Source organism: Trachemys scripta, chromosome 9 (genome assembly GCF_013100865.1).
Source record: "Trachemys scripta elegans isolate TJP31775 chromosome 9, CAS_Tse_1.0, whole genome shotgun sequence".
NCBI classification, from domain to species: domain Eukaryota; kingdom Metazoa; phylum Chordata; order Testudines; family Emydidae; genus Trachemys; species Trachemys scripta.
In genome coordinates this window covers 96,687,769-96,715,186 of record NC_048306.1, presented here as the reverse complement: position 1 = coordinate 96,715,186, position 27,418 = coordinate 96,687,769, and the positions used below count along the sequence as shown (strand labels likewise).

The window sequence follows — 27,418 nt, the reverse complement described above, 5'->3', positions numbered from 1 at the left end:
ACACGTGGCAGGCGGCAGGTTTGGTTTCAGCGACCAGTTGCGGATCGGCCACGCCCCCTTATCGATGGCCCCGCCCTCATATAGGCACCACCGCGCTCCCGGGGCATGGACCTTTCGTGGCTGCCGGACTCTAACGTCCGGTACCGGGACCGGTGCTTCTGGGACTCGCGGTACCGGGAGGTGGGGGCTGCTCCGGCTGAGTGGTTTGGGGGCTTATCCTGCTTCCGCGAGCAGCTGGAGGCGGAGCTGCGCCCGGGGGACCGGATCCTGGTGCTGGGTAAGTGAAACCCCCTGGGGAATCCCCCTCAGCCTCACCGGAGCCTGGTGCTGGGTTAGGGGCACCCCGGACTCTTTCCCCCTACGGGGCTGGATCTTGGTGGTGGACTTGTGTTGGGGGTCCTCGCCTGGGATGATGTGTTTCCCCTATCCAGCACTAGCAGTGTCTTCCCTAGGAATTGAAATGGGGGTCAGGGCCGATGGGGGTGAGACCATGAGGGTGAAGGTGGGCTGTATGGCACCATAGTAAAAACTGAAAAAATGTTTTGTGACCATTTTATTAGATTTAACTTGTGTTTTAAAACCATCACACAAATTAAAGTTGGCTACTCAAGCCTTCTATGAAGCACGACATCTACATCCTTCTTGGTTTCTTGTTTATAATTTTGCACCACTCTGTTAATGAACTTCTTGAATGCAACGTGTTCATCTTTGGCTTCTCGTGTGTCTGGTACTTCTATTCCTTCAATTGATATGTGCATTAGTTCATTCACATGCTCAGGCAGAAGGTGACTTCTTTCAGAACTCAGAATTCTAGTAAATGATGAAAAAACGCTCAACTGTAGCTGTTGTGACGGAGTGGCAAGAGATGAATTCCTACTTCTTTCATCCCAGGAAACACAGCATAAAGGTCCGGTCGAGCCACTAGGGATGATAAAAAGAAGTTGAAGTCAAATCTTCATTAATTCGTCGTATGACATTCCACTCTGTGTTCAAATTCTCTATTCTGACCTGAGCACGTGGCAGCCCCATTGCTGGTAGTGCCTCACTCCACTCAGCTGTCGGTGTTTTATAAGACAGGGCTCTGCAAAAGCTACAGAGAGGTTGAATAGAATCTTGAAGTCGCTGTTGTAGATTTTTAAGAATCAAGTCTGTGCTTTTTCAGTTGTCTTAACAAACCCTTCTTGTCTTCTTCACTTAAGGCATTTATATCGAATCCTTCATTAGTCAACTTCGGGACTGAAACTTTGCTTCTTGCAGTACTTTTTCAATGGATAGCTCTCTGATTGATCCAACTGTAGCTTCTATTGCTGGACAAAGATCTACTACTGTTGTAGCAGACGCCTGGATGGCATTGTTTAATGACCCAAGTGGTTTCAACAGTAGACTTACGAGAGAGAGAGAATGACAAGTCTCTCTGAACGTAGTAGCAAAAGTAATCCACCAGCCTCACTACTTAGATCCATACCATCTTGGTAGATACTTTCCAAAGCCAGTAATAATGGCTGGAGTAATTTTAAGACAACAGCCAAGGATCACTCATGAGAAAGCCAGAGGGTTTTCCCAGGTTGGACTAATTTGAACTTCAGTCCCAGTGTATCTTCTCTATTTTCCAATATAGAGTCTTTTTGGACTCTTGCTGAAAAAAGAATATAATGAAGACATTAAATGTATAGCTTTTTTTTTAATGTCTTTTGAAGAGTCTGCAGCTCGTACTAGTGTTAGTTGGAGTAGATGGCCTCTGCAGTGTGTATGGGAGAGATTAGGGTTACACTTTTCTCTGAGCAAAGCTTGTACTCCACCATGTCTTCCAGAGAAGTTTGCAGCTTCATCAAATGCACAAGCAGCCGTCTGTTTGGCGTCCAATTGACAAGCATTTAACTCTTCTAAGATGTGGGTTGTCACAGATGCAGCTGATGTTCAAGTTATAGAAGATACATCTAGAAATGCATCTAGTGACCTACCACTGACCTCAAGATAATGTACACAATGGCTTAATACTTGATGCCCATTTGCATCGGTGCATTCATCAGCCGTGTATGCAAATTTTTTGAATGTGGTGAGAGAATTCTTCACTTTTTCAACTGTTGATTCTTTCACTGTTGTACCATATGCTTCTAGTCAGTCAGTTGAGTTTCTTGCAGAAAGATAGTGAGCATTTGCTGGTCTTGTTCGGAACCAGTGTTCAACTTCAGGATGAACAAGTGACAATGCACTTAACACTGGCCTTCAGTTTGTAGTATCTCTTGCTTAAATAGAAAGCATGATGCTACAGCCATGTTTGTTTGAACGAACGGTGTTGTGTCTCCAGCATTCTTAACAGCCTCATTAACACTTCCCGGTGTTGTCCTTGCTCAGTGGAGACTCAAGAGTTCAGAGATGCTTTCACATGAGTTCACCTCCCAGGTGGGGGGCAAGAAGGCACCTTGCTCGTTCCTCCAGCTGCTCACGCTTGCCGGTGTGATCCTGCTCTGGCCACTGTTGTCTGTTGTGCCACCGTTCACTCCATTGCTCTGTTGCCAATGGCCCTGTGCCGTCACCTTCTGCTGCCACCTGCCACTGTGACCTCTGCGAGTTGATTTCTTGAGGTTCCACCCGCTCTCAGTGATTTCAGCTGAGCTCTCAGTGGGGGAACTTCGCTGCTAGTGCAGGCTGGGCCGTCCCTTCCACAGAAACACTGTCCCACAGCAGGTCTAAGTGCTGAGACCTGATTATCAGTGATTTCAGCTGCAGTGGTCACTTCACAAAACAAAAGACTCTCTATGGAGCCTAATCAGCTCTGTCTTTAAACAGTGGAGAGGGGCAGGTGAAATCATACTTGTGACTCAGGCAGACCATCAAGCAAAACACCTGTCCCCACCCTCTCTTGATGCCCTCAATCAGCACAGGCTAAGTACAGCTCTACTGCCCTTTACTCATACAATAAGAATAACATTTCATTACCCCCCCACATTCAAATGACTTGTAACCCAACCTCCGCCAAAATCTATCACTTGGGCAACACAGTGCTGTTTGCTGGGTACCTAGGTAGATTAGGTGTGAATGTAAATACAACCTGGTCCTGAAGCCTTTCCCCCCAGCCCATCACTAGCTGTCAGGGACAGATCATTTGAAATGACTAGGTTGGCCAACATCACCGAAATGAATGCACCGACATTGCCATAAAAATTACAGCTGTAGAAGGAAGCTAGTCTATGTTCACACTCTTCAAATCTATTCTACTTTTTCAGATACACACTTTATCAGACACTGTCTATGCTTTTAAAGTGGGTATGAATGTTTCAATTTCAATTCAAATTTCCAAACAATCACTAAATTGGCAACACTGCATGTAACTAGTTCACAAAACTGGGAGCGGGGGGTGTTGGGGAAATTCAGGGGGGGTGTAGGGAAATCCCTGGGCACTAGGATGCCTTCCCTCCCCCCTGCCCTGCGCTTTTGGTTTATTGGAGGTTCTCCATAAACAAAACCCTGACGGTGCCTTCCTTCTCTGCGAAGCGTGCCTCCCTGAGTTGCGGTAACGTTGGGGCTTATACTCTCGGTGAGCTGCAGGCTCCAGGGGCGCCTTGGGGGACTGGTCTGCCCTAGGAGAGGCTCCCTTAGTGGGGGACCTGGATCTAGCTCTGTAGAGTGGATGTTCCTGGAGAGTGCTGCACCCTTGGACTGTGCTGGGCCCTGGGACTCGGACGTGGCTAAAACATGGCTCAGACATGCCTGTGCCATGAGACTGAAGCATGTTTTAACCATGTCGGGCTCTGGCATGTCCCCGGACCCCCGGCCGAGGAGCTGGATTGGTGTCGTTGGGGCAGACACAGTGCGGCCAGAGGAGGACAGTGGTGACACGCTTGCCGGTGTGATCCTGCAGCTGATGCCCAGTGACAGGGCTGGGATGGAGACACCTGTAGACTGAGGTAGTGCCTAGAGGCCCCAGCCCCACTGAGCTCGGTGCCGGGGGAAGTTAGACCTATCTTCCTGGGAAGTAGCCTTGAGAACCTGGCACTGGGGTAGCTTCATCTAGCTGAGCCTGCTGGCAGTTAGGAAGGAAAGTGCTGAGACCCCTGACCTGCCCCCTCTCATCTCCAGGATTGTTACCTCTGGAGCCTAATGATGTGCTGAGTGTTACTGTTGTTAACTGTTTCATTGCAGTAGAGAAATCCAGTGGCTCTGGGATTGTAGGGGGAGCGTGAGCAGAGCATCAGCCCTTTACCCCATGCACATCTCCACCCTGGGCTGGGCATGTCAAGGTGCGGAAGGGGAAGGTACTGGAGAGCGAGCAGCTGCTGTTGTCAGCGATAGGCGGCAGCTGCGCCGAGGGGCTGGGGACACAGGATCAATGGCAGGTTTCATCTGGATTCCCTCCCAGCGGCTGTAGGGAAGGCCTGGGCTGTGTGCGGTGACCTCTGCCTGGGCCATGTGGGAAGGTCTCTTTGAGTCGGTGGTCCTTGAAGGTGGCCTTTCTGGGGCTGAGTGCTGCAGGATGGGCAGGGGAGAACGTGAATCGGTCTTTCCCTCTGTCTGGGGAAGTAACTGGCTGCTTCTGAGGGGGGTTGTAGTGAACTCAGTGAGGAGGCATAGCGGGGTCTGCACTTACCCGGAGAGGAGAGTGCCCCCTACTGACTCAAATGCGCCTCCCACTCTGGTTAGCTGCTGAGAGCTGACCCCACTGCAGCCTGTTGGAATATTAAGGTTTTACCACGACTCGGTTTCCACACAAGCATTCCTTTATTCGTCCAAAGGCCACTTGTCACTGGTTACATCCAAAATATCAACAGAATCAGATTCACCCTTGTATTCTACCACCGGCAACATAAGAATGGCCATAGTGGGTCAGACCAAAGGTCCATCCATCCCAGTATCCTGTCTTCCAACAGTAGGTGATCCCAGGTGCCCCAGAGGGAATGAATAGAACAGGTAATCAAATGATCCATCCCCTGTTGCCCATTCCCAGCTTCTGACAAAAAGAGGCTACGGACGCCATCCCTGCCCATCCTGGCTAATAATCCTCCATGGACTTACCTAGTTCTTTTTTGAACCCTGTTATAGTTTTCGCCTTCACGACATTCTCTGGCAAGGAGTTCTACAGTTTGACTGTGCGATTGTGAAGAAATACTTCCTCTTTGTTTGTTTTTAAACCTGTTGCCTATTAATTTCATTTGGTGACCCCTAGTTCTTGTGTTATGAGAAGGAGTAAATAACACTTCCTTATTTACTTTCTCCACATAATCGTTCCTCCTTCACCCGGAGAAATTCCTCACAAAACTCCTGTTAGCCCCTCTGATACATACGATACAGTGATAAGCGTCCGCCCAACTATTCCAACCAGGTCAGGCCCAGGAGACATCTTCTCCCAGAAGGGCAAGGAAAAGCTCTGACTGCTCGAAAAGCTTGCTAACAAATGAGCGATGTCTTTGCTGGTGGTTGGACCTTAGCTAAGGGCAGTTGAAGCAGTTTAGGGCTGTACTCTGCCCGTCAAGGTTTTTCCCCTTCTCTCACTTTGCCATATTTTGTCCCTGACTACTGCACTAAGCATTTCTAACCAATTCATTCACTGCGCCTGGTGCCCATTTAGCCATGTTTTCTTTAAGGTTTGGGCTAAGCAACAGGACTAAATAGGGGAATGCTGCTATTCCAAAGGGTCCCTATGCGTTTAACACAAACAGTCCTTCTTTCTCACAATTTCTTTCTTTTTGGTCACATGCTTTGGGCCTGTCACTCATGCTAAGATCCAAACTCCATTTAAAACCATAGCTCACCTAGGGCTAATATGGCCTATGTTCCTACATGTCCTGAGATGGTGTGGGTGTGTTCTAACCCCCCCACTCTTCCCCCATTCCTGGGTTTTCCACAGCCCCTGCTCTATCTGGCTAGTCAGTCCCTGATCTACAGATAATGCCCCTTGCTGCCAGTGGGTGTCAGTAACGCCTGCAGGAGGGCGGTGTGGCTCCAAGTGTTGCCAAGGACATGCCGTGCCCAGCTCTGGCTCAGCCACACCAGTTGCTGATGTCCATTAGGTCCTGAGCCTGGCCACTGGCCCAGCAGGGCGAGTGAGTGGTTTGGGGCTAGTGCGGATCCTAGTCCCAGGAAGGAAGCTGTTTGTGGAGCAAAGGGGCTGTAAGATGCCAGCTCGGCTTTGTAGCTTATCCCTCCAAGGCGACGTCCATATGTGCCAGCCCACCCCTTATTCCCCTGTCCCCCGCAAGACTCGATGGGGAGAGCACCTCTGGCCTGCAGCCTAAGCACCCCATTCCACAGAGCTGCAGCCTGTGTGTGTACACCGTATCCGTCTGCGAGGCCATCGAGGGCCCCCTTATTCCAGGGTGACCTTGGCAGCAGGGGGTGCATTGGAGACCCCTGAATTTCTGCTGCAGAGGGAACCTCTAGAAAACTAGTACCTGCCGATTCCTCATGAGCGCCACCAGGGGGCAGCATGGCCCTTTCAAGCAGCACTGAGGGTGCTGGACACTGCCAGCCTCTCACTTCCGGGCCCTGTTGCCAGCGAGTGCCAGGCTCGGGGTGGGGGAGGCCCTGGGCTATTGGGGCTGCCCCTGTGAGCTGGCTTAGGGCCAGGGCTGCATCCCAGGGCAAAGCCCGCTGGGCTCACTGCAGCAGTGGGTCTGTTTGGGGCTCCAAGCCCTTCTGCAAACCCACCCTAGGGGGACCCACTGCTCTGCTGGGGGTGTCTGGGATTGTGATCCCTCTGCTGGTCTCCTTGTGCGGCGTGGCGTGTCCTCCTCGGTCTCTGGCCCCTCTTCCCTGCCTCCCCTTGAGCATCTCTGGGGAAAACCTGCTGCTCTTTCCCAGCATGCTTTGCTAATGAGACTCCTGTCTGTTGCACCCAAGAGCTGTGGGGATGCCTGGGAGTTTCTGCCTGAGATCCCCAGCCGGGTCCCGGTGGGTGCTGTGCCTAGCCGGGCTTCACACTCATCCCTCTGGTCCCCTCTGAGGCCTCACTGCATCAGAAGAGCTCACGCTGCCCTCCTCCGCCTGCAGCAGGCCCAGGGCCCACAGGGAGAACTGAGGCAGAGAGGAAATGGGAGCGAACCCAGGAGTTCTGACTCCGCCCACGGCATGCGGGACAGGAACCTCCATGGGAGGGAAGTTCACTGCTCTTGTGGCCCCCGGGTATTGTCACTGCACTAGAGCTGCCGCACCTGTGCCTGGTGTGAGCGGGGCCTGGCAGCGGGGATCCGAGGGCTCGCTTAGCCCAAGCCAAGCTGGGATTGCTCTGCGGGGGCTGGGCTCCACCTGGGCTGCGTGGTGGGAGCTGTCTCCTGCTGCTGGCTAGGTTTGAGCTTACTCCAGGCAGGGCCGGGACTGAGCAGCGGGGCTCTCCCTTGTGGGCTCTCTGCTCAAGGGAGGAATGGGGTTTTGCAGAGGCCCTGAAGCCCTGCATGAGGGATGGGTCTCCCCAGCCTAGGATCACTTACCCAGGGCTGGTCCCCAATCTGTCCTGTGGCCCCTCCACCCAATGTGCTCAGGGTCTGCTGCAGTTCCCACCATCTTCCTCCTCCCCCTCCGGGAGAGGTGTCCAGCACCACCCCTAGCAGCTGGGGGCTCGGACCTCCTCCAGGGTCCCTCTTCTCCGGGCGCTGGAAACGTTGGCTCCCAGCTCACCCCACTTTAATCGTCTCCCCCCCCCCCCCCCGTTCTCTGAGGTGACAGGATGAAGGCCAGGGCCAGGCGCTCCCTTGGGCGCTCTTCCCTGCACTTCCTAGAGCCCTGGCATTTGGAGCAGACCAGCGCCAGGCTGAGCTGTGAGTGAGTCCCTAGAGACACTCATCGGTCTGGCTTTATATGGGGCCGTCCCTCCCCCGCCACTCCAATGGGACAGACCAGGCAGAGCGTCCGAAACCTCCCCACCTTCCTGGGTGGTCAGGGTGGAAGGGGGGGGGTAGGGGCTGGGCCGTCGTTCTTCCGTTCCTCTCTGCTTCCCCCCCCCCCCCCCGCCCCCGGAAATGATACTGGTCTCCTTTGTGAAGGGCTTGGAGCTCTGCGGGTGCCAAGGGCAATGGAAAAGCAAAGCCCTGGTAAGGGTGAGCTCTGGGTTCCCATCCAGAGGCTTCTGTGCAGTACCAATCAAGGCATTTTCTGGTGGCGACTGAGGAACCGTCTCCCCTCCAAGTGGGAAGAATTCCTCCTGTGGCCCTTCCGAGTACGTCTACACGGCAGCGTGAGCCCAGGGTTTGAACTCCAGCTCAAGCCTAAGCCCCCTTCCGTTTACATGCAAATCGCACCAATCCAGGGTCCCAGGACCCCATGGGGGTGGAGCGTTTGTGCCTGACTCAAACTGGGGCCTGGGTTTCAAGCCCTATTTTATTTATTTATTTTACAGCGTCGATGCAGCCGCACTGAACTCATGCTCTGGGGGTCTGCTAAAAAAATACCACGGGTCGGCCTTTTGTGTCCTCTGGAGAGTCAGGTTTGGACAGTAAAGTTTTCCCGCACTGCCCCACGAACCGAGGGCTAAAGGGGGTGTGTTCTGGGAGGGTGCTGGGAAGTCTCAGTTGTGGGAGTTGGACTCAGGCCTGCAAAATGCAGTGTTGATGCTGGAGTCCCAGGTGGGGATCCAGGTTCAATCCTTCCTGACCTGGGGTTGCAAACGCGTTTAGATGCTCAAGCCCAGGCTCTGCTAGGTTGAATTCTGCTAACCCTGGGCTTGCACTACAATGTAGACAGACCCGAAGGGGCTTTGACCGAGAGCACGGTCCTTGCTCGTGACAACCCGCTGCAAACCATGGGCTTGACCTGAGAACAGCCATGGAGGAGCCGGCCGGCACGCGCTGCCTGCGTATCGCGGAGTTGCAAGTCAGTTTATGCTACACGTCCCTCACCTTGGCCGGTGAGTTTGCTGACAATCCGTGTGCGCCGACTGCATTGAGGGAGGGTATCCAGGGCTCTTGCCGGTGCCTTTTATTCTGGGCAATAACCTCTTTGAAGATCCGTCTATACCGCAAAGAAACCGCCGTGGCCAGCCTGTGCTGGCTGACTTGGCCTCACAGGGTTATAAAATTGCCTCGTGGGGTCCCAGTGTCCAAGCCCCAGTGTCCACACTGCAGTTGTATAGCCCCGCAGCGCCAGCTCAAGTCAGCTGACACGGGCTGTTTTATTGCAGTGTAGACAGACCCCGAGGGAACCAGCCTGGCCCGTATCTCGCATCTAGAGGGAACGCTATGCTTCAGGGGGAGCTACGAAAGCTCGGCTGGCCTTTGGGGAGCTGAGAGGCGACTGCACCGTCTCTAATGGGAGGAGAACGTTGGTGGCCTGCAGCGCCTATGATGAGGATGCACCATCGGGACGTCCGGTTCTCTGTGCTGGCTCAGGCAGAGCCCTGGAAGTGTTCTGTGGTGTCGGAGCCAGTTTCCGGCAGCCCTTGGCTTTGACAGGTTGGTAGAGCTGCAGCTTCTCCTTCCAATTAAAGGGGCCTCCTCATTCATGAGGATCCAAGTGCCGGCAGCACTTAAGTTGAAATGCGACGTCCCGCTGTGGCACAGCCGGTGGGGTTTGCGGGAGCCCCCGGCGCAATGTGCTACGACTGCTTCCAAATGGAGAAGCCGGCACCTCGGTATCCGGGACTTGCTCGAATGCGGTACCGTCGCTGCCGTCCCCATAGCATGGTGGAGCCGGCGCACTGGTTTTGTTAGCATCTTCGGAGGTAGCGTAGTCACAGGGCTGCACACTCGTGTATTTACCCTCCTGTCACCCCTGTGAGGCCAGGCAGGGCTTTCATCCCCTCGTTGCAGTCTGGGAATTGAGACGGGGCCAAAGGCCCACAAGACGTCTGGAAGAGCAGGGTCTAGAACCCAGGTCTCCTAGGTTCCGGGCTGGTGCTCTGATCACTGGGCCAGCCTCCCTCATCCGGCCCAAGCTGCAGGTGGCGGAATGGAGGAAAAGTGGAATAGAAGATCGGTGCTGCCGTTCATGCAGGATGGCTGAGCACTTGGGAATGACCCAGCAGTGGGGGTGACCTACTGACTAGCTGAGCGACGACCCACTGAGCATTGGGGCCCGGGTGCTGGGCATGCCTAGCAAGGGGGTCTTTGCTGCTTGGCTGGGCAGTGCAGGAGGTGAGACCTGAGTGGGAGCTGCCCTTGCAGGCTTGTGACTCAGGGATGTCTGGGGCACGACTGAAGCCGATTCAGCAAACCGCTGACTCCTGCTGTGAACGTCGAATTCTCCCACAACTGCCGTGGGCTGGCCGGAAGAGGGACGACTGATTTCCCAGCCGCACCTGGTGGCGCTTGGGCCAGCTGTTGAGATGAGCACAAGGGCTCTGACCAGAACATGTCTCAGCCAGCAAGGCCCCTCGCAAACAAGGGGCGAGGGCTCAGGAGGGATTTGCTGGCTGATAACTGATCTGGGTGGCTTGATCCAGTTAACAACAAGGAGCTGTTAGGACACCTGGACAAAGGGCTGAGAAGCCAGGGGGTCTTGCCCAACACAACATCTGCTAATCCCGAGTACAAAGCACAGAGCCTGGAAGAGGAGGCTGGAACCCCCCAGATTTCCCTGGTGAAGGCAGTTGTGTGGCAGAGGGGGCGACCCGCATGACATGACAGTGCACAGGGCGGGATGGTTGAATGTTTTTAAAGCCCAGCCCTGAAATCTGGGCATGAATTTCCAACGCATCCTTATTTTTCTAACCCCAGCACCTTGGAGCCCTGGTCACGCACCAAGCCTCCGTGGCAATAGGAACTGTACCAACGATGGTCCCTGCCCCAAAGAGCTTTCGATTGAAGTAGAAGACAAGGGATGACGAGTGGACACGGTTAGATGGGGGAGCACAAGGAAAGACTGAGACACTTTGTTGCTGCCTATCACAATAGTATCAGCAGTCTGGCTTTGGTTGGCACTTCCTAAGGCTAAGTGCTAACGTTAGCTAACCGGGGGGGCGAAGCCCATGAGGGATGGGGAGGGGAGGGAATTCTCCATCACTTGAAGCCTTCGGCCCAAGACCAAGTGTCTCTGTCTAGAAGAGATGGGTGGGTTGGGTGCGGGGAGCGCTGGGTGCACTCTATGGCCAGTCTCTCTGCGGGAGGGTGGCCGGAGGTGATTCCCTTCTGGCCTCGCTGTCCAATAGCAGGAGAGCGCAGCCTCACCTAGGGTGGGGAACCTGGTCATTTTGGCCAATCCGTGCCTCTGTTTGGGGAATCAATGCACTATTCACCTGTGGAACTCCTTGCCAGAGGATGTTGTGAAGGCCAACAGTAGAACTGGGTTAAAAAAACCTAGACAAGTTCATGGAGGATAAGCCCATCAATGGCTGCTAGCCAAGGTTCAGGGTTGCCATCCAGTGCTCGGGGCACCCCTAAATCTCTGACTGCCAGGAGGGGAAGACATGTTCTGTCCAGTCCCCCTGCAGCTCTGATACTGGCTGTGGATGGAGATAGGAAGCAGGGCAAGATGACCCATGGCCTGACCCAGTGTGGCAGCTCCTGTTCTTATAAACATGCTCCCCAGGAGTGACATAGGGCATTTGTCTTGGTTTGTAAAGCCTCTGGGGGTGATGGCGGGGGCTGGACAATGCCCACTGCATCCGGCCTCTCTAGCCCGATCCCCTCGCTGTCCTGAGCATGGTTCTTCTCCCGCAAATTAACCAGATCCCCCAGCAGGCCGCAAGGGAAGTCCATCTGGGGGATTTAGCGGGGAGGAGAGGAGTCAAAGCTTCATTTAATTCCACCTGGTGCTTTATCCATCTCTGATCTGGCTGCTGCTGCAGCTTTTAACCTGGTGCCTCCTTAATCCGGAGTTTTCCCCGAGTTTCCGAGCAGGTTCGGATTAACCGGGTCTAATCGCCTGATCCCCTAACAGGATCAATCTATGCGATCTGTGATTAATAGCAGCCAAATCCCCCCTGGGGCTGAGGGCTGCTCAGGAAAGATAGGAGGGGAGCCCACAGGTGTGGGGTGGGGGCCAGGGCCAAGCCTGGGGGTGGGGTTGAGTGTGCTAGGCCAGGCCCCATCTGGATGGGGAAGGGAGTGCCTCACCCGGTCTGGAGCAGGCAGGGAGCCTTGGGGAGGGGGGTTCTACGGTGGGGAGACACCCGGGGATACACCTGCCATGGCCTAGCTGCCACCCCTGCATGAGGCTTGGCTTGGGAGCTTCCCCAACCCCTGGTCTGAGGGCACTTGGCCAAGGCTTGGCTGTCCCAGTTGCCTTTGCTGCAGGGCGGTGCCAGGCTCTCCCCCCTCAGCCTCCCATGTACCCCTGTGGGGCTGGCTGGGGAGCTCCCTTGGGAGCGTGGACAGCCCGTTCCCTTCCCTGCTCTGCCTCGCATGCGCTAGAGATTCGCAGATGCTCCTTCCCCTCCCCCCCCCCCATCGGTTAAGCCTTGCCAGATGGTGCCAGGCTGCAGTAATCTGCTCGCTGGCCAGTGGCCCTCTGCATCCCAGCCGCATCCCTCCCTAGTGGGTGGCTCCCCACACAGCTCAAGGGGCGGGCAGGGGGCAGGAACGGGGAGCCTGGGAGGGGTGTAGGGACCCACCGACTGGCCGCACCCAGCACTGGGACTCGGCTGTCAGAGAAACCGTGTAAAGACCTTGGCGGCTGGGGGGTGCCCCATCTCTGCACCCCCACCTGGCATTGGGGGAGTGCTGGGCCACTGGGAGAACTGCCCTGTGTCTGCACCCTAGACCGGTATGGGGGTGGGGGGAGCTGCCCTGTGTCTGCACCCCAGCCTGGTATTGGGAGGGAGCAGTATGATGCTGTGGGGAGAGTTGCCCTTAACGCCCTGCCCATGCCCCATCTCCCTGTGAGTAGCACACTCAGAACCCGTGTTACTAGTGCTGGTGTCTGAAGCCCAGGGCGTGGCAGGGACGGGCAAGTCCCTTCCATGTCACCAGAGGATCCAGTTCTGCTGTTTGTGCTGCCCCGAGTGCCCTCCTTGCCCCAGACCACTCTGACATGGGCTGGTCCCCGTAAATCCCAAACCAGAGTCTCACCTGCCCAACCCAGAGTGGGGCAGGGCAGAATCTTGCTCCCTCTTCCCTGGTTCTCTGGTGCTGGGTTCCTGGCCAAACCCCTCTAGTCCAGGGTGAAACGGGCCGGGCTGCCCGTGGAGAACAGAGTTCAGCAGGGCTGGGATCTGTGTCCCCAGTTGCCATGTGGGATGGAACACAGGGCCCCTCTGCCCGGGCACACCTGCCCACGCGTGTGGGCGCACGGGAGAGGCGGCGACCAGGCCCGCCGTCCCACTCACGGGAGAGGCGGCCCCCATGACATTAAAATGGAATTTGCAAACTGCTCATTAAGTGCAGCTTTGTCTGTAAGTTAATACGACCCCACTGCACCCCCCCCCCCTTCCCTCCCCGTCCCAGAACTGACTGCTCTTGGAGTCGCAAAGCAGAACTGGAGGAGACCAGCTGCTGGCCCCTTGGGTGCATTGCTGGACTCCAGGCCTTAGTCAAGATTTAAATTCTGGCCCCTGTTCCTGGCCCTCGTCTGCATGAGACTAGCCAGGCCCATCCTGATGATGGGGAGGAGTGGGAGCCCCAGCTGAGGTTTGGGACACGGGAGGCTCCACGCTGGGCCTGAGGCTGTCCTTTTCATAGACCCAGCAGGCGGTCGGGATGCGTGTGGCTTGCATGTGGCTCCAGAGAGGACAATCGTGTAATGACAGCTGCAGAGCCAGCAGGGGGCACCCAGGCCTTTTTGGTGAGCCCCACAAAAATGGAGGTTTTACTACATTTGATATCCAGCTTCCCCAGTCAGGTTGGAAGCAGGTTGTTCGGGGTTTGGGCCCACACCCCAGGCTGGGGCCCTGTCGGTCTGAGTGCTCTGTCTCTCTTCCGCAGCACATTGCGGGGCGAGGAGGCAGGCCCAGAGCTTGCTGCAGAGAGGACCTTGTGTGCCAACTGCAGTGAAAGGAAATCACTGGGGTTTGCGGATTAGCTGTGACAACAGACAGTCAGACCTGACTCCTCTGCACTCCCCAGCTTACCTGGGGGGCAGGGAATATATGTTAGTCTCACCAATCTGGGGGAGTGGGAGGCTGCTGGGCGGGGGCAGTGGGAAAGTCTCAACCTCTCATCCCGCACTGGACTTGATACTGTGTATGACCAAGGCTTGAGCTCCTAGGTCAGCACTCCAGCAAACGGCAGCCCCTTTGCCTCCGGATCTGCCCCTGCATCCACTGACAGTGGGGAAAGTGCATTAGCTGGATCTTGCTGCTAAAATGACTGGCACCGAAACAGTTAACACTGACATTTGAATAGTCTTCTGTAGGTTCCAGAGTTAACAGCCAACTGAGCTGGCTGGGGCAGCTGGCTTTTACTCCCCAGCTGCGAAACACCCAGGGCTCTGCTTGGGGCCACAGAACCACCCCTGTGGTTCATGGACCCATCTGCGTTGGTTGGCTCTCAACTGGGCATCTGTGTTGGCTGGCTTTCACCTGGCCATCCTCCTTTTTGCAGGCTGTGGAAACAGCGCCCTGAGCGCCGACCTGTTCCAGCTTGGCTACACAGATGTCACCAGCATTGACTACTCTCCAGTGTGCATCACGGGCATGCGAGCCCGCTACGCCCAGTGCCCGGGCCTGCAGTGGGTGGTGATGGACGCTCGGGACTTGGCCTTCCCAGACGGCACCTTCGACGTGGTTCTGGAGAAGGGCACGCTGGATTCCATGATGGTGGCGGAGACGGACCCCTGGAACGTGTCGCCCGAGACCACAGCGCTGCTGGACCAGGTGCTGAAGGAGGTGAGTGGGCAGGACTCCGAGGTCATTAGAGGCTCTGATCCCCTTGTGGCAGTCAGGGCAGGGTAGGACCAGACTTGGGCCCAGCTGGAACGTGGACTTGTGTCCCCGGTGCTGAGACCCTGACACCGGCTCGTGCAAGCATCTGGCGGTAATGGCTGGCCTCGGTGGGAATGGGCAATCAGGTGCCCTCGAAGGGCGAGGCCCTGTCTCCGGAGTGCGGCTCCGCCAGGCTTGCTGGGGAAGGCCCGGCTGTGAAGGGGCCCGTGTGTTAAAGCTTGCCAGGCGTGGTGGACGTGCCATGTGGATGTGTGACAAAGCTGGGACTGAACATCCCTTCCACCCCCAGGAGAACGGCCCCGGCTGCCTGACTGCTCCAAAGCCAGGGGCAGAGTCGGCCCAGCCCTGGGCCCGTGTCCAGGTGGGAGCCAAGCGGCATTGGGGTCCGGTCGTGGCTCAAGTCTACGCCCTGATCTATGGGTCTGGGGGAGCTGCCTCTCCCCAAATGGGGGTGCTAGTGACTCCTCCCCACCCACGCTCTCCATACGGAGCTCTTCCACCACAGCGTCTCCCCAGACACCACGGGGAGTGGGGGAAAATGACTGGGATGTGCCCTGAGCTGTGAGACACTGGAGTGAATGCAGGGTCCGTGGCTTGGCCCAGAGGTCACTGGTGATCCTGCTCTGCCGCGGGGCTGTGTCCTGAGGTTGGGGAGGGGAGATGCTCTTGCGTTCCTTGCTGGTCTTTCAGAGATAGCTGGCTTTGGCAGGGCAGGGATGTTGGTCCACAAAACTGCCGGATGGGCATCTCTGAAGACAACACCAGGAAGGCAAAAGCGGGTGAGGGGAACTGTGGGTCAAGATTGAGCGGCTTCAGCAGAGCTGGGAGCCCAGGCTGGGATGGCAGAGTGGGCTGCAGATTGGCACAGGGGGGGCACGGGCGGAGCTGGGAGGGGGGAGCTCAGGGCAGGGACGGCAGAGGGGGCTGCAGATTGGCACAGAGGGGCACTGGCAGAGCTGAGGAGGGGGGACCCCAGGGCTTGGAGGGCAGAGGGGGCTGCAGATTGGTACAGAGGGGCACCGGCGGAGCTGGGGAGGGGGGACTCCAGGGCTGGGAGGGCAGAGGGGGCTGCAGATTGGGCCTGGGGCTGGGCGTGGTCCCATGGCTGGGATTGGCTCCTTGGAAAGAGTTAACTCTGCAGTTTCAGGACTGTTAAGGGTGTGAAATTCCTCTTCCCTGTTCCTCCCCAGTACAATGACTCATCAGGGTTGCCATGGTGATGTGGCCGCAGAGCCTGTTGCCTGCAAATCCTTTCAGTGGCTCGCCCTTTGATGTTGGGTTTGGGCGAGTGCCGCCTGGGAAGCTGGCAGTGGCCATGGGGCAGCAGTCCCTGCCTGGCTGTTGGGGCAGGTGATGAGAGCTTGGCTTCACTCTGCCTTGTGGGGGAGCAAGAGCCGGGGTGGGGGAGCTCTGGTTGTGTGTCAGGGGAACTGCCTGCCAGGATGATGGAGCTGGCTGGGGAATCTCCTCCCAGGGAAGGTCTGGCATAGGGGGCATTGCACTGGGGCTCCAGAGACCTGGATTCTCTTCCCACCTCGGCCCTGCTGTCTGACCCTGGGCAAGTCACTTCCCCTCCCACCTGTTGTCCAAGGAGGCTGTAAACTCTCTGGGTCAGGAATGGCCTCTCGCTGTCTGCGCAGCACCCAGCACCATGGGTCCCTGCTCTGTTGTGAGGTCTGCGTGTCACTGATCCACAGGGCTAGCGTGGCCTTTCCGGGAAGGCAGCTCATATGGCGCTAGGCCCTCGGCCAGCACTTCTTATGAAAGTCAGCCCCACGGTCTCGCTACCCTGATCATGGAGGATAGGTCCATCAATGGCTATTAGCCTGGATGGGCAGGAACGGTGTCCCTAGCCTCTGTTTGCCAAAAGCTGGGAATGGCAACAGGGAATGGATCACTTGATGATGACCTGTTCTGTTCATTCCCTCTGGGGCACCTGGCATTGACCACGGTCAGAAGACAGGATACTGGGCTAGATGGACCTTTGCCCTGACCCAGTAGGGCCATTCTTAAGTTCTTATGATACTGGCGCACTGGCTAAAGCATTCCTGTGTCTCATTGTGCAGCAAGACTTTACTCCTTTGGCAACACTGCAAGGCGCAGATGTTCTGTCGCTTTGCAAAACGGCTTTTTCACAACACACACGCTGTATTCCAGCTGACTAATAAATATTTTGGTAAGGTCCTGAGGTTAGGATGGAAAAGACATGCATGTCAGCTTTACCTTGCTGCAGCGTTACCTGCCGCTGTAACCCAAAGCATCCAGCATCTCATCTTCCCCTCAGCGGTAGCCAGTTCTTATACCCGCGCCGAGCACCTCCACCTTCTGGTTCCAGTTACTCAGGATGGGTCTGCATGTCCTCCTTCCCCTACCTGCCGCTCCTTATAAGTTCCTGTCTGGTCCTTGGCTTTCCATTGACTCTCCCAGGCAATTCCATCCATGCCTTGACAGTCTCTGATCATTCATTGGAACCAACAACCCAGCCATGCCTCTTGCCTACCGAGATTAACGCTTTCAGCCCTACCAGGTTTCCAGACGGAGTGGGTAAAGCGAGGCGGTGTCTACACTACAGAGCCTATGTTGGCCTAGGCCCTACTGTAGACCCAGTGTATGCTGACAGGAGTTTTTCTGCCCATATAGGAACACCCCTTCCCTGAATGCCATTAGCTCATTCTTCTATCGGCATGGCTGCATCTCCACGGCTTGGGTTGGCATTGCGGCGGCGGTCGGCGCTGTGGCTTTTTTCACTCCCCTGACCGACCTGGCTAGGCCATGCTTAAAGCTTTAAGTGTAGACCAAGCCTAAGTCTTCAATTTTTTTTTTCCTAAAAAATGTCCCCCATGCTGTTGTAATGCAGACGATTCAGTGAAGGTCTGGGAACCCCAGTGTTCCCCAACAGCGGCTGGATCTGGCCTGGCATCCTCCCCTAGGGAAGGGCTGGGCCCTTTGATTGAGACCGCTGGAGCCAGACTGGCTAAAATGCTTGGAAGGCCTCTCTCCCTTGGCCTGGGGGTGGGACTGAGTGGGGTTTCTCCTGTTTTAACTGTGCCACATTGCTCGGGGGGGGGGGATCATGGTCCTCTAGGCTGAGGGGATAGCAAGAGGGGTTGGGCCCTAAGCAACCTTGCCCCAGGCAGGGTCACTGCCATTGGGCTGCCTGGGTTCTTCCTCCTGAGTCAAGGGAACCTGGGGACTAGGCACAGAAACAGGAAGTATTAGAAGCCAGATCCCATCCCCACCCACTTTGATTCCTGCACTTCGATCCTTAGCTGGGGACCCCCCTTGCAGAGGGAGATCTATCTGCCTGGCTTGTTCTCCTGGTTGCCCGTGGAAACCCTTGTCAGTATTGACTGGGCAGTGGTGTTACCATGGGGACGGGTGATGCCTCCAGCCTATTATTAATTGGCGCTATGGGGAGATGTGGCTGCACCAGCAGGAAGCTGATTCAACTCACCAGGGTGGGGCACTGGGGATCACTGGCCCTGGTCGTGCTGCCCACAGGGATGGGAAGTTTCTTCCCCCTTCCCCCTCCCCCTTCCCCCCGCTCTCATCCTCTGCTTGGCTTTTTACTTTCACTGGTTTCTCTCTCCCTGGGCTGGGTTCCTCCTGGGCCAGGCTCTCCCCCCTCCTCCCTGTTCTGCTCGGGGATGTCTTGCTGCACCATGTCCAGGCCTGCTCCGTGAGGCTACCTCCATGGGGAACTTGCTCAGTGCCCAGGGCTCCCCTGGGTGACTCACCCTAGACCAGAGGGGTTGGGAAAGAGCCTGGCCTTCTGCTCAGCTTGAAACAGCCCCGTGCTCTCTCCAACCCACCCCTGCTCTCCCCCCTGTAATCACTGCCTGGCTGTGACTAACCATGCGGTGCGTGACATGATGGGGGGAGGCCTGTGTCCTATCCCCCCTCTCCCTGCTGGCTCCTATGTGTCGTTCAGAAGGAGGGGAGCCAAGGGGGTGGGAGAGATGGGGTGACCCCTGCCTCCCCATGGAGCTCTAGGAGGGTGATGCTCCCTGTCCCGTCTGCCCTAGAGGTAGCAGCAGTCACCTGCATGATGGCTGGGCGTGGGGAGGGAAGACTTGGGGCATCCCTGTTGCTAAGCAAAGGGGGGTTCCAGGGATACCACTGGGCCCCCTCGTCTACCCCCAGCTAGTTCTCTGGGACGAGAGGATCCTGCAAACTCCGCCCACCCCACTGGGAATCATGGGAAGTGGGTGTGGGCAGGGAGTTGCTGGGAACAGGGGTCTCACCTGGCCCCTTTCCCTGGGGCAGGCTCTCTTGCTCCAGCCCAGTCTGGTCTGATTATCTCAAACCGTGGGGCTCCCTGGCCAGCCGGCTGCTTCAGCTTCTCCATTGGCCCTGAATAATCCTTGCCCTCTGTGGTTTGCCCTTCACTTGCCTGCTGACTGTTTCCCCACCAGCCCTGGGCCACTTGCCATGGGGTTGGGGCTGCCCCCTGGTGCTAGGGGCAGTGGGAGTCATGCGGGCGATGGTCCCTGCCAGCTGAGCCGTGCTCTAATCTGTGCCCGTCTCTGCTCCCACTCTCATCCTGGCTGGCGGTGATGCTGGCTTCCCAGCGAGGCCCGGGTGGAGGTTGGGGCTGGTGGTGCTGCCTGCAGCTGTCAGGCGACCAAGTTAAGCTCTTGTAACCTTCACTCTGAGCTCAGTCCCTCCGGCCCCGTGGGGCTCTGAACTCCCTGCACCCTCTCTGGCTTAGACTTGGGCGAAGCAGCGTTCGAGGTGGGGTGGCTGGAGACGGGGGCTTTGTGCACCCTGCTCTGGGACAGGACGGCTCTGGGGTGGGGGGCAGAGCTGGGCTTAGCAGCATAGGGGGCATCTCTCTGCAGCGGTGTAGGGAGAACCAGTCCCCTCAGCTCCTGCACGGGAGCGCTGGGCGTGCTCCGTCCCCAAGCCCATTGGCCCTTTTACAGCCATGTCCGACTGCAGGCTCCTCCCCGATTCACGCCCCCTGCCCTAACTCTCTTGCCCTAGTGAAGGGGCTTAGGGCTGCAGGCAGGGCTGGCATGGCGCTATCAGTGCATGATTGCTTTCCTCCTCCCCCCACTGTTATGAGAGAGCAAATTCCTCTGCTCCTCTCCCCACCCTGTTGGATTTGTGGACACTAAAGTACTGGCCAGGGGGCACTGCCCTCCCTCTAGGCAGACCCCATGCGGTAGGGCCGCTGGACTGATGACCTGGAAACCCGTATTATGCCAGCCTCCGCTTGATTCTGAGCAGCGTCTCTCTCATGACTGTCCAACTGGCAGCTCTAATCCTCTTAGGGAGCAGCGCTGGGCTCTCGCTGTAACGAGATTACGGGCGGCCGCCCCAGCCCTTCCCAGCGAACGTGGGGGATGTGTGCATGTGCACATCCACCCGGCACCCTGGCGCTGTGTGAACACGCATGGCGATGGCTGCAGGGGGAGCGCAGACCTGCACAGGTGTGACTTGGCAGGCTGTGTATGAAACACGTCAGCGCACACACCCGTGAACATGTACAGACCCCGGTGTTCACCAGGGCACGTGGAGTTTCATGCCTCCCCTGCCTGTGCACAGGGGCTCTTGTGCCCTTCACCCCATGCTCCTCTCCAAGGCAGTGCCTTCCCTCTTTGCATTCCCATTGCAGAAGCCACCTGGCTAGTGGCAGATCTGTGGACCCTGGGTCCTGCATTCGGAGCCCAGGGTGCGTGAGGATCCCCGGGGCACCAGCTCCCCGCTGGGTGGGGGGAGTGGGAGGAGGGGACAGACACCAAACGAGAGAAGAATTGGCAGAGCTGGGTGTGTGGGGAGCCCAGGGCTGGATTGGCTGTGGGTAGAGATTATGGGGCACTGGGACCCAGGGCTGGAAGAGGGGGCTCTGGGTTGGGATTGGGAAGCAGAGGCAGTGCTGGGGGAGGACGGTTCATGTAGCTGGAGCGCCTAGCGGCCCCTGTGAGTTGTGCTAGGGAGTGATCACATCCTGCTGTGCTAGTAGGGGACGGCGAGGGAGCCTGGGGGCCTCTTGGAAGCAGATGCTTCTTCTCCTGCCCATCTCCCCAGAGCCGCTCCGCAGCCGCTACTGGTGGATAAAGTTCTGTGAAGCCGTCTCTTAGCAACAGCCATTAGTCCTCTCTTAACTGGAGATTTCACAGCAGGAGACGGATCCCACCTGGTGTGTGATGGGCCCAGACCCTTCCTTCCCCAGCCAGCCTGCTCTCAGCAGGGACCCCCCCCCCCCCCCCCCCCCCCCCCCCCCCCCCGGGCAGCTCTGGGTATTGAGGAAACAGCTGTAGCAGCCTGATGGGGGAAGATTTTGGCCTGGTGCTGGGAGCCCACTCTAATGACTTTTGCACCAGACTGCAGCTCTGTCCATGTTCATGGTGCTGCTGGATTTTAACAGGGAAAGCGCAGGGGCCCAGGTCCCCAAAGGTATTTAGGCACCAAACTCCCACGGATTTCAGTGCGAGTTTGGTGCCTAAATACATTGAGGAATCTGGGCCAGACGTTTCCTGTCCCTCTTGGAGGCAGAAGATCAGACTAGCCGGGCCCCTGGGCTGATCGAGTCTGGCGGTTGCAGTGTAACTCGCTGGACGCTGACCCGCTGTGGGGCTCGGAGGCCTGGGAAGGACCTTCTGAAGAGAGGAGGGCCCACGGGTGAGCGTGTGTTGTGTCCCCTTCTGTCCGCTCCACAGAGGAGCTAAGCTTGTTCCAGCCCCAGCGGGGGCAGCAGCTCTTGCTCTCAGCTCCGGAGGCGCCCGGGCAAGTGGGCCAGGCCGGCAGGTGTCACTCTATCAGCAATGTAGCAGCTGGAGATTGGGGCTTGTAGCCCTGAATCCATGGTAGCTCTCGCTGCAGCCCTGCATGGTTCCTCCCGTATCTTTAGGCAGGCTGCCGCTAAGCACCTCTCACCTTCCCTTGGTTGTCGCTGCTCTGTCAGCAGTGCCTGAGCCCCAGCTGTGGGCCCCCCATGCTCTGTAGCCTGGCCCCGTGCTGAGCGCTCGGCTGTCCCGGCAGTGGCCTGACGTCCTTCCAGCCCTTGTCGGACGTGGGCGGACAGAAGATGTTCTGCAAATTTCCTCTTGCTTTGCTCTTCTCTCTCCCCAGCTGCCTCCACGCACACCCCAGTTCATCCCTGCACTCACCCAGTTATACCCCATTTCCCCACTGTGGATTCCCAGCTGTGGCCCCTCTCCTCACAGAAACATCCTTGCCCCCGCTCCCCTATCCCAGCCCAGCCCCTCTGATCACGCAGGGCCGCGTGCTCAGCCTTGGGCTGACTTCCTCTCCTCCCTGCTTGGCAGTTCACCTGGGCAGGGGGCTGCTTTTCCCACCCTCTGGAGGTGCTGCTTCCCGCTCAGGGGGGACCCCGGCTCCTTGCGCTGACCCCGGGTGGCTGTAAACCCTCCGGGCCAGCTCACCACCTCCTGCGATTGAGTGATTGGCACCGGGGTGCTGGCCCTAGCTGGCTGTGCTGAGTACAGACCACTGCCTGGTGGGCTGGTGCATCCTCAGTGTTTTTCAGGCTACTAACCCCCTTTCATTGCCCCAGAGCAGGAATTGGGGGACGGGGGTGGAACCAGGCTGGTGGCAGTGACCAGCAGCACCCAGACCTGCCTCATGCAGATTGGGGCTTTCACAGCTCCATTTCCACCCTCCGCTGAGCAGAATTAGGTGGGGCGTGTCTGGGAGCAGGAGTCCCGGGGTGGCTTAAGGGGCAGATTCTCCTAGCCCCATGCCCTGGCTGGGTCGGAGCTGGTTCTGGGGGCGTGGTCACATTGGCTCTCAGGCAGTCCAGGTTCTGCTGGGTGAGCATGACTGTTTGCTGGCCGGGTGAGGTCAGAAGCGGCTGGCTCCTGGCACTCCAGCCCTTCTGCAAAACAGGAACCCTTCCGGGCTGTTCACGTGGTGAGGGCATAGGGACTGGCAGGCCCAGCTGCCCCTGGGCAGGGAAATGGAGGCGCAAGGGCTGTGATTAGCTCTTCCGTTGTCTGGTTATTCTCCCCAGCTCCGTAGGTGCAGGCCCAGGTGGCTTATGGGGCTTGGTCAGCTCTGGTTCCCAGCTCCTGGGCCGTGTCCTGGGTTTGCCCCAGTTGGGCCCCTCACCCTGGCCGCGTTCTGGATGGCGCAATCCCTGCTATGGGCTCCCAGTGCCTGGAGAAGGGACATTCCCTGTGGAGGGACGTGGTCTATGCAGCCACCCCAGGCTCCCGAGGAACGAGAATCCCAGCTCCAGCTCTCAGAGAAGGCAGCGAAGGCTACGTGGGGTCCTGCTGGGTCCCTGGAGCTGCCCCGGGTGCTGCTGAGGCATCAGCAAGGGGCAGCTGCTTACACTGAAGGGGAGGATGCAGAAATAACCTCCCTCTGCCCCAGGTGGGTAGCAAAGGGCGGGGCTTGTGTGCCCCATCAACCCCCAGCCATGCAGCCTGGCCCCCTCTCTCGGCCCAGCGGAGGGGACCCTCTGGGAGGGGGGCTGATGTCTGTTTAAGCCTTTGAGGTTCAGAGTGCTGGCCAAGTGTAGAGCGGGGGCTCCAGGCTTTCCCGGGGGCAGTGCCTGGGCCCATGGGCCAGAGTGCTAGGGAAGGCCACGTGGCTGAGCGAGCGGGACCAGAGTGTTCACTTGTGCTGCTAGAGCCAATGGCTGTGCTGGCCAGTAGCACCTGTTCCGGGTTTCAGGGTAACTGCACCAGTATTCCCCTCTGCCCCCACCCTCCTTGGTCTTCTCCAGGAATTCCCAGCCACGTCTCAGGTCCCCAGTCGTCAGCTGTCTCTGGACCTGTGTTCCACTCCCTTCTGAGCGGGGGACAGGGGTTTACGGCTGCACCGCTCCGTGCCGTACACTGCAATGTCCCCAGCAAGCCGCTCCGCCTAAAGGCCAATCCCTGGGCTTCCTTCCTCTCCCAGGGCTATGAGCAGTGTGTTGCCAGCAGTTACAAGTTACCCCCGGCTCTTCTGAACAAACATCTTTATTCTTACGGTAAAAACCTCCTAAAACCAATCAAAGTGCTTCGCCGTGGGCTGACGCTTGGGCGAGGTCACCCATCTGTCTTACGGGGCCCTGGTAAGTCAAAATCTCCCCAACCCTTCCAGAGAGGTTGGGGTTCCCCGGGACAGAAGGTCTCTGTCCATTTGCAGAATCAAAACGAAGCCCTTGAGTCAGTTTAAATGCAGCCTATTTATCTCCTAAGCTCTTTCCTTGTCTGTTGCTCTGTGGAGACCCAGTCTGAACCACCGCCCGGGGGGGTGGGAACGGACCTCTCTGCAGATGTTTATAACCTGCGTGATTCACCTTAATCATCCCCATCTGGAGGAGCTGTGGGAACCCTGCCCCTGGAGTTGCCTGCGGTTCCTGGCCCCCAGCGGTACATCAACTTCATAGCACGTGGTCCCCAAAGCTATTGCATGTGGTTGCAAAATCTGCCACAGCACCGACCTGGGAAGCCCAGGGCTGGCCCTTCTGCCCTACGATGCTGTGACCATCCCAGGTGGGCCCTGGTTAGCTCTATCTCCCAGGGCTCAACCTCGGCCTCCTCCCTCTCTGATCAGAGGAGGCCCTGCTGCTGTATTTTCCGGACTAATAGCCCCTGCGTTGCCTGTGGCACCAGCTCTGGATTCCTCCCTGCGTCAAACGATGGACAAATGGTGTCCGCGGGAGATACCGTCCCCTGTATTGCTTTTACCCTGCCACAGAGATCCCACCCTGCCCTGCGTGAGCGGTCCAGCCCCTGCCCGCCTGCTGCAGAGCCCCCTCCGCACCCCCAGCATTCGGCAAGGACTGCAGCAGCAGCTCCCCGGCTCTGTAGCCCTTTGGCTAAGGGTGAGTCACGGGAGATGAAGGGCGGTCGGTCCCCACCTGTCAGGGGCCCAGGCAGCCGAGTGCGGGGGAGTTCCCAGCTCTGCGCCGTGCCCTCCCCATCAGGCTGCGCTGGGAGGAGCTGTGTGGCAGAGTGCAGGGAGGCCGCCAACGCTGGCTGCTCATACCAAGCAGTGCCGTTAGCATGCTGAGCACGCCGGCGCTGGCCGTAAATGCCTTTGACATTGGATAAAGCCAAGCAAGAAAATTGATGTTCTTTTCCATCCTATTAGCAAGAGCTTAGTTCCAGTGAGGAGAAAATGATGATTAAAAGGGTCAAGTCCTCTCTGCTTCAAACACCCCGTACCTTGGACACTGTGTTTTCTAGCGCAGCTCAGGAATGTTCTGGCAGGGCAAGCACAGTGGGAGGCTGGGAGGGGGGCAAACAACCGCTTGGGGGGGGGGGGCGCGGGTCCTGGGGCGGTTGGGTGGGGGGGGGGGGGGGGGCAGCATGGGGTCCTGCTGCCGGGGGGGGGGGGGTAGCTCTACCCTCGTCTGTGCTGGACATGCACAAGAGTCCTGAGAAAAGACAAAGGAGATTCCCCCCCGCCCCCCATCAGAGCAGTTGCACCTGGGGCTCCTAGGGGGCTGCAGCTGGTTTCCTCGTTTGGGGGCTCTGGGAGCTGCAGCCCCAAGCCCGGCCAAGGCTCTTGCTGCATCTTTTCTGCTGTTGGATATAATCACCATCCCTGCAGCGAGCCTTTCCCGTGTGAGCAGGGAGGGGGTCGGGCCCCTGCAGGGGTGCAGGGCAGGTGGAGGAGGCCAAGCATGGTCTCTCGGCTGCAGGAGGAGCCAGGGCTGATGGCAACCAATGCCAGCTCCAGCAGCAGGGAGTAGGCAGCAGAAGGCGGCCAAGGACAGTGCAGGCTGGAATCTGCTAGATCCCGTAACATCCCCCCACCTCCTTTCGGGGTGGGGGCCGGCCGCTGCTTCACCCTTTGCTGCCCAGCTGCGCTCTGCTGCCGGTGGGGTGGAGGAAATTCTTTCCTGACCCCTGTGGTGAGCAGCAGATGCCCTGAAACTGGGGATCAGCTCCCCTCTTCCTGCATCGCCTGAGATCTGTAGCAAGATGGGAGGTGACCCCTTTTCTGCACACTCCTGGAGCAGCCGCTGGATTGGAGGGATGCACGGGCGGGGAGGGGAGGGGAAGGGTTCCCTGGATTTGGAGAGGTTCCTGCCCTGGAGGGGAACCTGGCAGAGTGCAGGGGGAGCCTTGACCTTGTCCCCTTTAACCTTTTCCTCACAGGTCAGCAGAGTCTTGCGGCCGGGAGGCCGTTTCATCTCCATCACCTTCGCCCAGCCGCACTTCCGTAAGCGCCACTACGCCCAGCCCGCCTACGGCTGGTCCCTGCGCCACTCCACCTATGGCACTGACTTCCACTACTTCCTCTACGTCATGTGCAAGGGCCAGGAGCTGTCCCCTGCCGACCTGGCGCTGGGACGGAGACTCCACGAGCTGCCCTGCCCCGCCTGCCCGCCCAGCTACCTCCAGGCCTCGGACAGCGAGGATTATCTCAGTGCTATTGAGCTGTGAGCGGGAAGGGCCTGCCACCCTTGTAGCAGCAAGGAGTTCTCCAGCCGACATGGGGACCTAAGCCAACCAGTGCCAGCTGCAGCTGCCAGTGCCAGATTCATGGGGCTGGGTGACAGCGGGCTCCTCTAATCCAGTGCCTTGCCTGTGGCTGGCAACAGGAGCCCATCCCATCCTGCCAGGCACCTGGGCGCCGAGACCAAAGGGAACAGTGTTTTGCAGCCAGCTCAATAAAGTCGGTTTCTCTCTAGTCCCCCAGCCCAGCCCCTCATCCTGGTGCTGTCAATCTCAAGGCTTCTGCACATGGGTATGTTCCCAAGGGCCACCTTGTCCCAGGACCCCTGACAATCCCCCCAAACAAAATGAAGGTCTGGTCTGTGCGGGGGAGAGAGAGCTCAGTGGTTTGAGCATTGGCCTACTAAACCCAGGGTTGTGAGTTCAATCCTTGAGGGGGCCATTTAGGGATCTGGGGCAACAACAACAACAAAAATCTGTCAGGGAGGGTACTTGGTCCTGCTGTGAAGGCAGGGGACTGGACTAGATGACCTTTCAAGGTCCCTTCCAGCTCTATGAGATAGGTCTCTCTCCATATTAGACTACAGTTCCAAGCAGCCACTGGGGTCAGGCTGCTTTGGGGGGGCTGTTGTGTGTACAGCTCTGCTCCCCCCTGCCCCTCCGTAGCAGGGTGGCTGCAGCCTGTTTCTCCAGCCCCAGCCATGGGGGTGTCACAGGGAGCGCCTCACGTCTGGCTGCAGAGCCCAGTGGGAGAGGGGTGGCGTGGGGGCTGGGAAAGCTTACCGCAGCCCCGCCAGCCCATTGCGGTGTGCACGCTCCATGGGGCTGGACATGAGCAACACCCGAAACCTGCTGCAGTTCTGCAGGGAGCCAGGGGCAGGCCAGGCGGAACCGGGGAAGAGCTGGCAATGGGCACTTGGTGGGGGAGGCTCAGGTTGACTCAGCTCCCGGAAGAGTGCGGAGCCTTGGCGCTCTCCCTCCCCAGGTCGCTGGTCTTTTGGCTGGTAATGAAGCTGCCAGAGAATCCCTGAATCATATTAATTCCCTCCATCCATCTTGGAGGGGGGGGGAGGCGCCGGCCTCGCGCGCTCCCATGTAGATTTCGCAGCAGTGCAGAGGCAAAGGGAGGGATTTTAGCATCCGCCACAAGCAAATCGCTCTAATCCAGCTTCTGTCCTCGCATGATTAGGAAGCATTATGCCAGCGAGAAAGGGGCAGGGTTCCCAGCTCCCTGGGGGGCTCTCCCCTGCTCACAGGCTCTTTGTGCAGCTCCCCGGGCAAGGAAACCTGTGGCCTTGCTGGG

General features: G+C 57.9%; 1 protein-coding gene across 1 annotated transcript; it reads left to right on the top strand.

The window, feature by feature from the left end:
* Positions 1–26,358, top strand: EEF1AKMT4 (EEF1A lysine methyltransferase 4). The gene is made up of 3 exons (XM_034782651.1): positions 1–277; positions 14,406–14,689; positions 25,816–26,358. Exons 1-3 carry the CDS (start codon positions 106–108, stop codon positions 26,101–26,103), a joined length of 744 nt encoding a protein of 247 aa, XP_034638542.1. The 5' UTR covers positions 1–105; the 3' UTR covers positions 26,104–26,358.
* Positions 26,359–27,418: the final 1,060 nt, after the last annotated feature.

What these genes read in the sequence shown, in the direction of transcription:
- EEF1AKMT4 (XM_034782651.1), top strand. Translation starts at nt 106, where the DNA reads ATGGACCTTTCGTGGCTGCCGGACTCTAACGTCCGGTACCGGGACCGG. An exon ending in GGACCGGATCCTGGTGCTGG is followed by an intron (nt 278 to 14,405) that starts GTAAGTGAAACC and finishes TCCTTTTTGCAG; the next exon opens with GCTGTGGAAACAGCGCCCTG. An exon ending in TGGACCAGGTGCTGAAGGAG is followed by an intron (nt 14,690 to 25,815) that starts GTGAGTGGGCAG and finishes TTTTCCTCACAG; the next exon opens with GTCAGCAGAGTCTTGCGGCC.